Here is a 15,358-nt window from a genome sequence, read left to right as displayed (position 1 = left end):
TTATTTTATTTTTTTTTTACATCTTCCATTTTAAGAAGATTTTTGAAAAGCACAGCAGAGCTCTTATAGGCAATGACTCTCCTGCAAATAAAGGATAGAGTTTCCTTCCTACATGTCTCCCATAAGCAGAGAATATCTGGGGAGTGTGTAAGAACAAGGATCTGGAGATTACCAGGGAAGAACAATCAAGAAGAGTATAAACTTGGAGACAGGTCTTGTTGCTAGGAGAGACTCCAAGTGCTGTTTTCCCCAGCGATTTGAGGTCCAAAATGGTTCAGAAAGGTCATGAGCTGTCATAGCCAATGAATATGAAGCTTAATCAGCTGAAATGATGATCCAGCTTTCTCTGGGAAGGTCAGGATGGTTTCGCTAATGGCCATAATTGACACTAATAATATAAGCATCTTAATTTTCAAGCTAATACAGATGTCCTACTTTATTTGTAGCAAGGTGACATGGGGGACATTTTTATGGCATTTTAAACAATGTAGGCAGATCCAAAGTAATGTCAACACCTAAAGCATTTATTTGGATATCTTTAAACTTTTTACATATGATACATTCCAAATTTTACAAGTTGTCCACAGATATTAAAGTTATAGCCAATTTATTAAACAGATATGATTTTCCCTGATATGGAAAGCATGTTATATAAACATTTCTACAATAAACAGAATACATGCGGAACAAATCATAAATCATTGGCAAGGATGACAATTAGCTTAATTATGCACACACTAGAAGATAAAAGGGTGCGTGTGTTGCTATTTCATGTAAGTTCATCTTCTCTCAGACTCTGTCATTTTCAGAGAATGAAATCCAGGGACACCCTCTGCTAACAATGGACTTCTGTAAAGTCATTCCTGAAAGCCACAGTATTGTTATGATTTGGTGGAAATGTTTATAATTCATTTACAGAGGGAGAAACCCGGTCCTATTTTAAATTCAAGCTTGGGGGAACATATGGAGAAAAGCCAAAAGAAGCTGGGCTTAAATGCTAAAGGAACGGGGATGCGACAAAGACCAAAATAAACATTAAAATCATTATGCCATCCACAGCCCCAGTTCTTATGAATGGAAGAAAGGCCAGATAAAGGGGGAAGAATGCTGTGTTCTAATTTGGATTTTCTTCCTGTTGGTCCTCCTCTCAGATGGTGAGCCAGTCCCAAGCAAGAAGGGTTTCAGAAGAGGGGGTCCTGTCACACACTACCTTAGAGAGGAAGCAGTGGATGTGGCTTCTGTATCCCTCTTTATTTTAGCCTGAAGTCTGGATTTCTGACCTTCCTCCTGGGTTTACTGCAGTGTATACAAAGCTGAATGGAACAGAACTTACAGATGCAGTTCAAGAAAATTGAGTGAAAGGTTTACTTGCATTGGCTAAAAAAATCCAAAAGTCTCTTATTATTCATTTGTCCCTTAGCCCTACCTTAGAGAGGCTCAGAATTTATTCCTCCACTAAATCTGCAAGTACTCTCTGTATTCAAGCTCTCAGCACACATACATCAAATGAGAGTGGCTATGTGGTATGTAACAGTTAAAACCTATTCTACTAAGCGGCTATCATTCTAGGAAGGCACCTCTTAGTAAGAACAATAATGCTTAAAAATAATAAAAACCCTGGGCCCAAAAGCTGTCCCAGGAATGTACTAAGTGAGCCAGCAGGTAAACAGTAATTCGTCTATTCCAGGAAATGCTAGAAAGGGTAGGGGAACCTCAAAACACTGAATTCTCATTTTTTTCTTCTAGTTTGATTCTAGATGCATACAATCTCTTGGTTTAGTCTTAGAAATGGGAATATATTGTCTGAGAAATTAGGATAGTCTAAGTTTTCAAAAAGCCCTTTAAAATGAGTTTTTTTCTCAAAGCCAAAAGTCTTGCCCCCCTCCCCCCACAAATCCAACTTTTATAGCCCTGAAAACCACCCAGCATATGAAGCAACCAGGCTCTCTCCATCCCACAGGCTCTTCCTGCACATGTGCCCCAACCTGCTCATAGCCAATGGAGACAGGGATAGCCACTTTCAAAATCCACTGCTTTGCTCTTAGAGGTAGGGTCCTGTCAGCAGAGGGGACAGCGACCTAGTCCCAGTGTTGAGAGTCACTGAAAGGGACCAGGAAATGTGACCCCAACAGACCACAGAGACTGTTTCCTGCTGCTGTCGAATCAGCTTCAGGCCTGGCGTGCCTTGTGATCAGTAACATAACATGGCTCAGACTACTGGGAACAGTCAAAGCGGTTAGACGCCCACAAAGGGGCTGTGCCCAGCCTGGGAAGAGAAATTCCTCGCTGAATTCTAAAACTCAAGCAGTTATATTGAGGGACACAGCAAACGGTGCAAGAAAATCCACTGATGGAAGATGATTTTCATCAGTCCCTGGAGCCAGAAACTATGAAAACAAAACTGGGAAGAAAAGCTTAAATATAGAATTTATTTCCAAATTCAGTAGAATTTATTTCCTATTCTTTCCTGAAAAGCCAACTGGGTTACAAAAATCCAAGTTTATGTTTTTGGTAGTGAAGTAACTATAAATGTTGCCAGTCGATGCCAACCAGTGTCTGATTTGCTTCCTGTGCATGTCCAATTTCCTCCGTGATACTGTGCTGGTGCCAAAGCTTCTGAATCTTCTTAAATCGCTCTTTGCACAAATGTAAAGGATTTCCCCGTCTAGAAGGAAGACGCATGTCATTCAGGATGCATTCTTTTTATTCATCTATTATACCCCAACTTTTAGGAACAGTTACAAGTTACTGGTTTAAGATCCTCTGCAAAATTCCTGTTTGGTATGAGACTGTGGCTATTAACACATTAGCTCTGAAGGCTGGCTAGGAGCAGCTGAAGGGAGTAAGTACTGAAAAGAAGAGGAAAATGTATAGGAGCTACACTTACTCAGATTATGGTGAGGGAAGAGAGGCTAGGGTTGAGCAGGAGGGTCTGGGTGGAGAGGCTACAACTACCTATTCATTATCCACTTTGTTGGTAAAAAGTAAGACTGAAGGAGGCAGGGGAGATGGAAAGAGAACTGCAGAAGTAAAAATGTTTCCCATGGTGCTGTTTTTTAGCCATAAAGTCTAGTAAGCAAGGCAGGCAATTGTGAATAACATCTGGGTCTAATTTAACCATAGAAGTTTTGATGAGTTCATGCTGGTGGCCTTTGTTCCTGATTCAGAGCACACACAATCCTCTTACTCTCTAACCAGGGCTCTTCCTCCTAAGAGCCCACATTCCTCAGGGCAATGGAAGAACCATCACCAGGTGGCATTACGTGCATAACCTTGTAGCCAAGCCCCTGGGGCAGCCTTCTACTTATCTTGCCTTGGTTTCCAGTTCTTAATTTTCTGCTTCCCAAGGCTGGATGGTTTTACCTAGGTTAAGACTTTCACCTCCTCTGGGCAAAGAGATGGTCTAGAAGAAGTTAATAGTGCTTGAGGGAACTGTTGTTAGCATTTTTCTCATGATATAATAGAAGCAACCAGAGTAGAAGTGATTAAGCCTCAAATACTGTTGTATTGCTCTATATGTTCTACATCTTTGTCCTCAGATTTTTTTTTTAAAGATTTTATTTATTTATTCGTGAGAGACACAGAGAGAGAGGGGGAGAGAGGCAGAGACACAGGCAGAGGGAGAAGCAGGCTCCATGCAGGGAGCCCAACATGGGACTTGACCCCACGGTCTCCAGGATCACGCCCTGGACTGAAGGTGGTGCTAAACCGCTGAGCCACTCAGGCTGCCCTCAGATTCTTGTTAATAACATAAGCACGTCTCTCTTTTTTTCAAGTAGGCTTTATGCCCAATGTGGGGCTTAAACGCATGACCCTGAGATCAAAAGTTTTATGCTCTACTGACTGAGCCAGCCAGATGCCCCAAACACATCTCTTATCAATTAATATTTGCTCTTTTATAACTTCTGAACAACACTGGGTCTCCTCTTACAAAGTCATACAAGTCACAACAGGCTACTTCAATGGTTCTCTGGAGTGACAAATGGGAAAAAACTTGCTTTTCTCTTATTATTTCCCTTATCTGTCCTGATTGCCCTCATGACATTCTTATTTATTTATTTTAGAAAGAAAAAGAAAAAGAGAGAGAGTACAAGTGGGGGAGGGGCAGAGGGACAAGCAGACTCCCTGATCACTAGGACTGATCAGTGTACTGAAGGCTCTAGAGGCCCAGGATCAGCCAACCCAGTGCCCTAGGATGGGCTCTTACCTGAGTCCCTGGTCAGTTTCCCCATAGTCATCAAGGTAAGGAGGAGAATAAAAACAGCCTTTGGTTTTGCCAGCTAAAAATAGCACCTGACATTCCCGCACTCTGTAGAGAGACCATTTATACAGTACAGATTAGTAACCAATGTTTGGATTCAGTTCCTAATGGACTGAAGTCTTATAAAAAATAAACAACCCCAGTGTTAGAAGAAACAGCCTTTATAGCAGAGATACTTGAAGTATCAACACATCTGCCCAAATTTTAAAAATAACTAAAATGATTGTATTATACCCAATAATGATTGCATTGTAAATCAATATAGTGAGGAAGAGGAATATTTTAGATTAGGAATCAGTGGCTCATGTAATACTGGCATTTAAAAAACTATTAAGTGTAAGAGAGATAGTTAACTTTTTTTTTTTTTAAGATTTTATTTATTTATTCATAGAGACAGAGAGAGGGAGAGGCAGAGACACAGGCAGAGGAAGAAGCAGGCATCATACAGAGAGCCCGACGTGGGACTCGATCCAGGGTCTCCAGGATCACGCCCTGGTCTGCAGGCGGCGCCAAACCGCTGCGCCACTGGGGCTGCCCCAGATAGTTAACTTTTAAACATAGATACTGATACTTTAACCACTATTATGTGCGAACTGCTCATTTAAAAAAAATGTACAAAAACATTCTGAATTAGGTTGATTTGAAACACAAAGCAGTACTGTACATGACTGAAAGAATTTTGAAATATGCCAGACAAGAGACATTTTTATTTCTTTAAAGGGTTATTAAAAAACATGTCTCCCGATCCCTTTGAGAGGTTTGCCTGGCCTTTTTTGGGTATTAATAATCCAGCTCAACTCAACATTTATAGAGAACCTGTCATATACAAGATATTGTCAGGCACCAGGGGACTAAGTTACCTAAGATACAGATCTAATTTATGCCTCAAGGGAGCTGAAATTCATGTCACCTCCCTCCTTCAAACCCTGAACTGAGTTCCATCTCACTCAGAAATGTCACCAGGACACAGCAGGCCCTAGGACTCTCCTGTATACACCACTCCAGCAACACAAGCCTCATTACTGTTTCCTGAACATGGCAAGCACATTCCCCAACAATTTTATAATTGCTGTTTCCTGCCTAGAGTGTTCTCCCTACTTCTTTCAGTGTTTATTCAAAGGCACCTTCTTGGTTCCCTAACTAAAATCCAACTCCCCATCTGCCATTTCATATTCTTCTCCCTGCTTTATTTTTTCTCCTCCAAGTGTATCACTTTCTAAATTATCAGCCTTATTATATTTTTTATCTCTCATGCTAGAAAATGAGTTCCACAAAGGCAGAGATTTTTGTCTGTTTTGTTGACTACTACATTCTCAAAGCCCAGTACACAGTAGTCACTATTTGCTGTATGTTGTCCAATATATACAACCATAGTTGACCTTAGAACAACATGGCAGTTAGGCATGAGGACCCCTCCCCACTACCCGTGCAGTTGAATACCTGCTATAACTTTGGACTCCCTCAAAACTCAACTATTAATAGCTCACTGTTGACTGGAAGCTCTACTTTGTAACATAGACAATTAACACACATTTCGTATGTTGTATGTATTATGTACTGTATTTACAATAAAGCAAGCTAGAGAAAAGAAAGTGTTATTAAGAAACTCAAAAGGAAAATACATTTGCAGTACTAAACTGTATTTATTGAAAAAAATATGTGTATGAGTGGACTTGCATGTAGTTCCAACTCATATTGTTCAAGTGTCAAGGTTATATACATCAGGCAGTGATATGTATGGATCCCAAACCATAAGGATATGGCAAAAGAAGGAATTTTGACTGGGTTTGGGCAGTAAATCAAGGACAAATGGAAGTTTCACATTAGGATGAGGCACAAAGAAAGGAGAATTGAACTGTCATGGAGGTGGGAAGAATGACAATGGAAGAGGCAAAGAGAGTAGGATCCAAATATGAGATATGAAGAGACAAGGCTTCCATGTTCCTTGAATGAACAAACACAGAACAGCAGTCTCAAAATTCTTTGTTTTTTTTTTTTTAAAGATTTTATTTATTTATTCATAGAGACAGAGAGAGAGAGGCAGAGACACAGGCAGAGGGAGAAGCAGGCATCATACAGAGAGCCTGACGTGGGACTCGATCCAGGGTCTCCAGGATCATGCCCTGGGCTGCAGGCGGTGCTAAACCGCTGCGCCATGGGGGCTGCCCTCAAAATTCTTTGTAACGTAGTAGCTTCTTGTGCCATCCCTCAACATGTATATACCACAGCAGGTGCAAAGCGGCAGATGCAAAGGAAAAAGCTCTCGTCAGAGCCTTACCTGAGGAAGATGCCCACCCCAGAACCACAGGAGTAGGTGTGAGCTGTGCAGGCTCCCACATCTTCCCCTTCCAGTTCAGTCTGACAGCAGTAGCTCTGGGAGCACAGCAGAGTTCCACACACAAGGCACAGAGTGGGGGCTCTGCTCTTATCACCACCTGATTTGGGGCATCTCCATGGGACAAAAAAAAAGCTCAAGTCATTGCTCTAAAAAGGAATGGCTAAAGAGCTGACAGTGGTAAAGCCACCCTGGAAAAAGTTCTGTAATATCAAGCAGAGCTGAAGATGCCTGTGTCCTATGGGCCAAATTTGGTTCTAAAACTGGGAACATCTCACACAAACAACATGTACTGGAAATATTTAATCAACATCTGGAAAAGAGGTAAATAAAATCAGTAAGATAAAAAAATGTAAATTCTGCTCTTGTGATAAAATACTACACAAAGTGAAAACTGGTGAATTAACAGTTATGTATATTGGATGTATAAAAAAATCTTACAAATAGTACTGAATATGAGAAATTATAGAATATGTATAATAGAGAATGCCATTTTTAAGTTTAAAACATACAAAATAATAATATATGCTGCTTGGTAATATAAGCATTTGTTGCTAGCCTATAAATGCATAGGAAGCTTGATATTCTGTGTTGAATAGTGGATCTCTGCAGGGGAAGAAGAGGACACACCAGAGTAGAGGTACACAAGGCAGCTTCAATTGCCAAGGAAATGTTCAATTTTTACACTACTGATTATTCCTTATGCTGTTTCTATGTCAAACATATACAAATATTACTAAAGGGTTCTTATTAAAGTGCTATTTAGATAACCTGTAATGAATCAACTTTGTCACCCATCACCCCGTTTCCTATGCCTTATGCTGAAGCATGCTGGAATGGTGTCATTACAAGACAGGCAGTATAAAACACTACTGACATCATAATTCCCTGACCCCCCCCCCCAAAATGGAACGATAATAAAATCCCTTAAAATCTGTATAAAGCAGTGAGTGCTTCCAGTGATAAGAAATGCTTAACACTGGAATATCAGAACTTACGAGAAATTAGATGCTTGATTAATGAGGCTGCTATAATCCTCTGGAAGGTCTATTAATTTGTTGGATTCTCTTGGATAGCTAAAACAAAACAACATAACAATCAAACATAAAAACCAGTTAGAAATCATAACAATGACAAGTAACTGTTAGTTTAAACAAATAAAGGAAGACTGAATCTGAGTGACTGGGTATTACCATAGTGCTACGAGAAGCCACAAAAGAAATTAAAAAGGCACTCTTTTTTTTTTGGATGGAATTTCCTTATTGTTTTTTAATTTTTTAAAAAAGATTTTATTTATTCATGAGAGACACAAGAGAGAGGCAGAGACATAGGCAGAGAGAGAGAAGCAGGCTTCATGCAGGGAGCCCAACGAGAGACTCGATCCCGGGACTCCAAGATCACGCCCCGGGCTGAAGGCAGGCGCTCAACCACTGAGCCACCCAGGCATGCTTATTTTTTAATTTTTAAAGGTAAGCTCTATGCCCAAAATGGGGCTTTAACTCACAACCCCAAGATCAAGAGTCCCATGCTCTCCCCCTGAGCCCTATAGGCACCCCAACAAGGCACTCTTAAAAAACAGAGGGCTCTTGGGCTTACATGTTTACTTGAAGAGCTCAGAATACATTATCAAGACAGTAGACAGTACTTAGTATCTTTCCCATTTAAGGGAAAATCTGGTAGCTCTGGGCAGAAGAGGAGATTCCTCCCTGGGCTTCTATGGAAAACAGAGTAATGGAGAGCCCAACCACACAACTCAGGATAAGACAGAAAAGATATGAAACTGGTTTTCCAATTGTGCAATAAAACCCCTTTTGGGTCATGGTTAAAAAAAAAAAAAGATATGCTTTATTAAGGGTGATCTTAAGGCAGAAATGACTTGGGAGGAGAGAGGGCAGTAGAAGAACAGATTTTCTTTAAATTAGAGACACCAGGCCATATTGATTCTGTGACAAGTTAATTCATATAGAAATGTAGATCCAAATTCATCTGGTATGTGAGGATCTGTTCTAGTGCTCACACATGCGCAGCATAGACTGTGGGATGTGGCCTGTCCCTGAGGCAGGGACAAGCAGCCAAGGGGAAGTGACTGAGACAGATTTTTTTTTTTTTCTAAATAGGGAGCGGGAGAGAAAAAACCCTAAGCAGGCTCCATACCCCATGGGAGTCCAACACAGATGTTTGATCTCACAACCTTGAGATCATGACCTGAGCCAAAATCAAGAGTAGGATGCTTAACTGACTGAGCCAGCCAGGTCCGCCTGAGAGAGCAGATCTTATACCAGAGTCACCTGAGGGGAATTTTGGGGAGACACACATGCCAATGATAGAGAAATTAGATTTGGTAGGTAAGGACAGGGTATTTTTTTTCTAATTTTTTTTTTTTTTTTAATTTTTAAGTAGTCTCTACACCCAGTGAGGGGCCCAAACTCATGACCCCAGCATTAAGGGTCACATGTTCTACTGACTAAGCCAGTCAGGCACGCCTATGCCTGAGTATTTTTTAAAAGTTTCCAAAATTATTCTGATGTATACCTCAGAGAACTACTGTTCCACATGAGTTTTCCAACTGCAGAGTTGAATCATATGAAATTGGTTATATTCAACCTAATAAGATTAGAGTGCTATCATTTCTAGATTTGGGACAGGATGTATATAAAAATCAAAGAAACAGATAATCTCCTCTAACCTTCTGATTTTTATGGATGGTGTATTCAGTAGAACCAAGGAGAGATTTACAGATGAAATACATCTGTTATCACCTAGGATAGCATACTTTACTACAGAAATCAGAATACAGCTAATCTCAAAAAGAATGAAGAAAAAAAAAGCCATGATTTGATAATCACTGAAGTTGAGTGACAGGAATGTCAAGTCTTATACGATTCTTTATACTTTTGGATAGTTTAAAATTTTCTATAATAAAAGGGAAAAACAGAGCTAAGAAAAACCTGGAAAAGGATTCAAATTTTTAAAAAAGCAAACATTCCAAAATACAATACTTTTGTTATTTGTTTCTTCTGCCAAGAATAATGCACCATATTTATATTCATAATTCTTATTCTTTAGAAACTCTCATCGTTAGACTGAGAAAAAAGTTGTATGAAGGCAAGATGTTCTACCTCTTGGAATCACTGAAGATTTGCAAGATCATTTTTAAAGGAATGGCACACTTACATCCTGCTTCCTCTCTATCTCCTGCCCAAACAAATCTTTGTAATCTTTAACTTACCTTATAGCATCTCTTTCACCTTCAAGATATCTTTTAACTTCAATGTTATGACACCAACTTCAATGTAATGGGGGTGGCGGGTGGGGAAGAGAAACAAAATCAAAACTTTACTTTTGAAGGGTTATAATAGAATTTTTTCCTATTTCTCTATTCAGTAAGAGAAAAACAAATCTTCTTGGCTTATTTACTACATCAAAAGAAAGGAGAAGAAAGACATATTTTGCTACAACTTTTAAATCAGAAGAATATGAGCTGTGGTTTTCTAAAAGCATACACTATTATCCCACTCAATTGGACACTCCAGAAAAAACAGTATAAATTAATGACAAATTCTTACTATTTGGAGCTAGAATACTCATGAAAAAAATTTTTTTTTTATTGCGGCAAAATATACGTAATGTAAAGCTTACCATTTTAGCCATTTTTAAGTGTACGGTTCTGTGGCATTAAGTACATTCACATTATTGGGCAACCATCCCTACCATCCATTTCAAGAACTTTTTCAACTTTCCCAAATGAAATTCTGCACTCGTTAAACACTAACTCATTCCTCCCCTGACCCAGCCTCTGGCAACCACCATTTTATTTTCTGTCTCTATGAATTTGACTACTCTAGATACCTCATGTAAACGGAAACATACAATAATTGCTTCATCCGTGTTGTAGCAGGGGTCAGAGTTTTCTTCCTTTTTAAGGTTGAATAGTATGTCACTCTATGTATGTACTAAGTATTGTTGCTCCACCTTTTGGCTATTATGAATAATGCTATGAACATGACTGTGCAAGTATCAGTTTAAGTCCCTACTTCCAGTTTTTTTTTTTTTTTTTAAGATTTTATTTATTTATTCACGAGAGAAACACAGAGAGAGGCAGAAACCTAGGCAGAGGAGAAGCAGGCTCCCTATGGAGAGCCCGATGTGGGACTCGATCCCAGGACCCTGGGGTCAGGACCTGAGCTGAAGGCAGACGCTCACCCGCAGAGCCACCCAGGTGCCCCCTGATTTCAATTCTTTTGTAATATATACCTAGAAGTTGAATTGCTGGATCATATAATTCTATGTTTAACTTTTTGAGGGACTGCCATACTATTTTCCAGTGCAACTGCCCTATTTTGTATTCCTACCAGCAATGAACAAGATTTCAATTTCTTGACATCCTCACTAATGTGTTATTATTGTCTGTCTTTTGTATATGTGCTGCTGAAGCGAGCACAATTGTCTGTCTTTTGACTATAGCTATCTTAATAGGTGTGAAGTAGCACCTCACCATGGTTCTTATTTGCATTTTCTTAATAACTGACTAGTGATGTTGAGCACGTTTTCATGTGCTTATTGGCCATTGTATATCTTCTTTGGAGAAGTCCTTTGCTCCTTTTTATTTTTTTTTATTTATTTTTATTTATTTATTTATTTTTTTTTAAAAAGCATGGACACAGGTTTTATTTTTTTTTTTTAATTTTTATTTATTTATGATAGTCACAGAGAGAGAGAGAGAGGCAGAGACACAGGCAGAGGAAGAAGCAGGCTCCATGCACCGGGAGCCCGATGTGGGATTCGATCCTGGGTCTCCAGGATCGCGCCCTGGGCCAAAGGCAGGCGCCAAACCGCTGCGCCACCCAGGGATCCCCTTTGCTCCTTTTTAAATGGGTAGTTGCTTTTTTGTTGAGATGTAAGAATTCTGGCCATATATTCACATGGTCATATATTCTGAATATTAATCCCTTATCAGATGCATGATTTGTAAATATTTCCCCCCATTCTGTGGGTAGAACAGCTAAGTTTTAATCTTAACTAACTTGATATGAATGACAAATAACCTTCCCTAGACTTCACTTTTCTCAAACATAAAGTGAGGGTATTAGACTAGATGACCCTCAAGGTTTTTCAGTTCCAAAAATTTACGGAATAGAGTCCTTAATATGTAAGTTAATATGAGGAAATAAACATTCCTACCACTATTCTCCTTATAAGCAAATCTACTTATGCTATTCACTAGTTTGGCAAAAACCATGCCACAAAGGTAAATTCTTAACTTAAAAGGCCTAATCCTTATGAGATGAGTTACACAGATTGAATTCTGCTAGGCTCACTATCTGAGAATTTCATAATATGTGATAAATCTAAGTTTGTTTCCATAGAACTATTCAATATAATGGAAGAAAAATGTATAATCATTACCTTTCAATCAGTAATTTTGTTATCTCATTATTTTCTTGAAAAAGGCAAATGAGGTTGTTTGGCAGGGAAAGGTAGTTACACAAATGTTCAAAATGGCTTGTTCCAGAAACTGCAAATGGAGAAGAGAAGAGTGATGCATATAACAACTAAGAGTAGGTCCTGCAGGAGAGTAAGCAATAGCAGAGCTTAAAAGCATAATGAAAGAATCTGAATTTACAAGTTCACAAAAGGACATGTGGAAGGGGACCACAGAAAATGGCACAATTGAGAGCAGAGCCAGGCAACTCCCACAACAAATTGGTTACAATTTCTTGGTGTCTCCGTGTAACCATTTGCAAAATGATGTACTTACCTGATCTACTTCACTGGGGTTATGTGTGAACAAATTAATGACAAAAATAACATATGGGGTACTCTGGAAAAGCATAAAGCAATATAGAAATAGAAGATGATTTTATCATGAGAGATGGATTTAAGTACTACCTTTAATCATCATTGCAAATGATTCGGAAGTCTAGACTATTAGCTGAATGAAAGTGTCAGTCAACAGACTTTGAGAGGGCAACCTCACATGCAGGCCCCCTTGCCTGAGCCATTCACTGTGAGGTACAGACAGAGTAAACTTTAAGTTTGCCTTGATACTACGCTATTTATTTTTAAGATTTTATTTATTTATTCATGAAGACAGAGAGAGAGAGAGAGAGAGAGAGAGAGAGAGAGAGAGAGAGACAGAAGATAGGGGCAGAGACACAGGCAGAGGGAGAAGCAGGCTCCATGTAGGGAGCCTGATGCGGGACTTGATGACTTGATCCTGGGACTCCAGGATCATGTCCTGGGCCAAAGGCAGGTGTTAAACCCCTGAGCCACCCAGGGATCCCCACTGATACTACACTTTAATGAAATGAATCAAAACAGAACACAGAGAACAACTGTAAAACACAAAATGAATTCCTTCATTAAAATCATATATGTGCAATTATGGGTATTCTGAACATTAATGCCACACACTTCAAGTTAGAAAACACTTGACATTGTGAGTTATCCTCTTTTATTATCTGAAGAACCCAGTTTATGGATAACATATAATTGAATATTTTAACTCTGAAAGCAAAACTAGATTTTTATAAATAAAAATAGTACACTTACTGAGACGCAAATAAAATCACACATATATATAAATATGCATTTTATTCTATATTTGCGTACATCACCACAATCAGCTATATTCTATTTTTTTATTCTATTTCTTTTTTTTTAAAGATTTTATTTAATAATGACAGACACACAGAGGGAGGCAGAGACATAGGCAGAGGGAGAAGCAGGCTCTCTACAGGGAGCCTGATGAGGGACTTGATCCCAGGACCCCGGGATCACACCTTGAGCCTAAGGTAGACGTTCAGCCACTGAGCCACCCAGGTGTCCTTGTAAGTTTTCTTTCTTTTGTTTTTATTTTGAGAGAGTATACGTGAGTGGGGTGGGGAGGGGCAGAGAGGAAGAGAGAGAATCTTTTTTTTTTTTTTTGAAGAGAGAGAATCTTAAACAGGCTCCACGCCCAGCATGAATCCTGACTTGGGGTCAATCTCATGACACTGAGGTCATGACCTGAGTTGAAATCAAAAGTTGGATGCTTAACTGACTGAGCCATCCAGGCGCCCCTTAAATTTTTATTTTTGTAAGTTACCTTAATTATAAACTGCTGGAGTGAAAGACTACCTACATTTCCCACATTTTGAAGAAAACTAGAAATTACCTTGAAGTTCAGGTGGAGAAGGAACTCCATTTAAGTAATGAAAAAACAAAGCGCAACACTTAAGGAAAGGCATGATTCCATTTCTGACATTCCTCCATAGATGCCAGCCAGATGGTATTTCTTTCAAGGCACTACAAAGAGAAAAATGATAATTGGGAAATCTAATGAGGAAAGGTCATTCTAGTTATAGCACAGTGTGAAAACAGGGACAACTGCTATTTGGAATCAGTGGCACAGAAGCATATAAGGAGCGGGCAGCCCCATTACAGGACGTCAAGTATAAATAGTGCTATAGCTGCCAATGCTCTTATTAAAATTTATAAAAGTAATATAGCTATATAAAGAGAAAATTTGGAAAATAAAACACTACCCACTATTCTAGAAACTTTTATCAGCATTGTTATTCTGGCTATTTCTATTTGCACACTCATCTAGGTCTTACGTAGCTATAGTTGTAACATATGAAATATAAAATTAACTTGTTTTTCAGAACATCATAAAACATAATTCTTTTTTTTTTTTTTTTTTTTTTTTTTTTTTTTTTTTTAAAGATTTTATTTATTTATTCATGATAGTCACAGAGAGAGAGAGAGAGGCAGAGACACAGGCAGAGGGAGAAGCAGGCTCCATGCACCGGAGCCCGATGTGGGATTCGATCCCGGGTCTCCAGGATCGCGCCCTGGGCCAAAGGCAGGCGCCAAACCGCTGCGCCACCCAGGGATCCCCATAAAACATAATTCTTATCAGAACTATAATATTCTGATAATATAAGAATACATCAATCATAATATTCAGCAAATTATTCCCTTGTAAGCAAACACTGTGATTGCTTTAAATTCTTTGCTAATACAAACAATATCACGGTGTGCATCTTTTTTATGCCTATAGGTTTTTCTATATGTCTAATTATTTTTTTAAGTGTGCACTCTCAGAAATGAGTGACTCAAAGAATAAATATTATGGTTCTTGACATACACTGTTAAAAAGCTAAGTGAAACAAACTGCTGTACCAAATCCAAATGGCTGCAAAAATATGTGGAATTCTAGTAATTTTCCTGCACTCCGGCCAGTCCTGGATATTACCTTAAAAATATATTATGCTGACTTAATTTGCATTTTAAAATTCCTTGTGAGACAACATATATTTTAGAATAGTACTTTTCAAAGTAAGTTCTATACTTCCACTAGTCACTGCCAAATGCTCTGAGCAAAAGAAAGATTCCATGGCCAAATACATGTGGGAAGCTCTACAAATTACTCCTTTCTCAGAGATTTCCAATCATGTTATTATATTAAAATGTCTGGAGTTCTGTGGATCACTTCCTCATCTCTTTTAAACATGTCAACAGGCAGCAATTTCCCTTTTTCAACAAACGAATTCCTTTTTCATGCTATCACTTACTGATATTTGGGAACTGTGATGATGTAAAGATCATGATCCTACCTTCCTGTACACTGGTGAAGTGTTTTATACAAAGCAAGAACTGCTAATTCTTCTTCACCAGCAGGATTTTCTTGATCCATGCCATTCTCTTCTGAAAGATACGAAAATATTAGTACTTCACATTTGCCTATGAAGTAGATTAAGGACCATTTCATTTAAGTG

The 15,358-nt window shown here is 38.8% G+C and overlaps 1 protein-coding gene across 5 annotated transcripts in view; it reads right to left on the bottom strand.

The window, feature by feature from the left end:
- Positions 1-503: 503 nt before the first annotated feature.
- Positions 504-15,358, bottom strand: part of UBR2 (ubiquitin protein ligase E3 component n-recognin 2) — a 130,018-nt gene continuing 115,163 nt past the window's right edge. For all 5 annotated transcript variants that reach the window (XM_038554088.1, XM_038554089.1, XM_038554087.1 and 2 more), the window contains 8 exons: positions 15,197-15,287; positions 13,753-13,883; positions 12,003-12,111; positions 9,826-9,882; positions 7,595-7,672; positions 6,540-6,710; positions 4,208-4,309; positions 504-2,665 (listed from right to left, as the gene is read on the bottom strand). In XM_038554088.1, coding sequence (XP_038410016.1) covers positions 2,524-2,665; positions 4,208-4,309; positions 6,540-6,710; positions 7,595-7,672; positions 9,826-9,882; positions 12,003-12,111; positions 13,753-13,883; positions 15,197-15,287 — 881 coding nt within the window. In that variant the 3' untranslated portion in view covers positions 504-2,523. The remainder of the gene's footprint in view (positions 2,666-4,207; positions 4,310-6,539; positions 6,711-7,594; positions 7,673-9,825; positions 9,883-12,002; positions 12,112-13,752; positions 13,884-15,196; positions 15,288-15,358) is intronic.

Source organism: Canis lupus, chromosome 12 (assembly GCF_011100685.1).
Source record: "Canis lupus familiaris isolate Mischka breed German Shepherd chromosome 12, alternate assembly UU_Cfam_GSD_1.0, whole genome shotgun sequence".
Classification (NCBI taxonomy): Eukaryota; Metazoa; Chordata; class Mammalia; order Carnivora; family Canidae; genus Canis; species Canis lupus.
The sequence above is the reverse complement of the archived record's forward strand: the minus strand, read 5'-3'. Positions and strand labels throughout refer to the sequence as shown.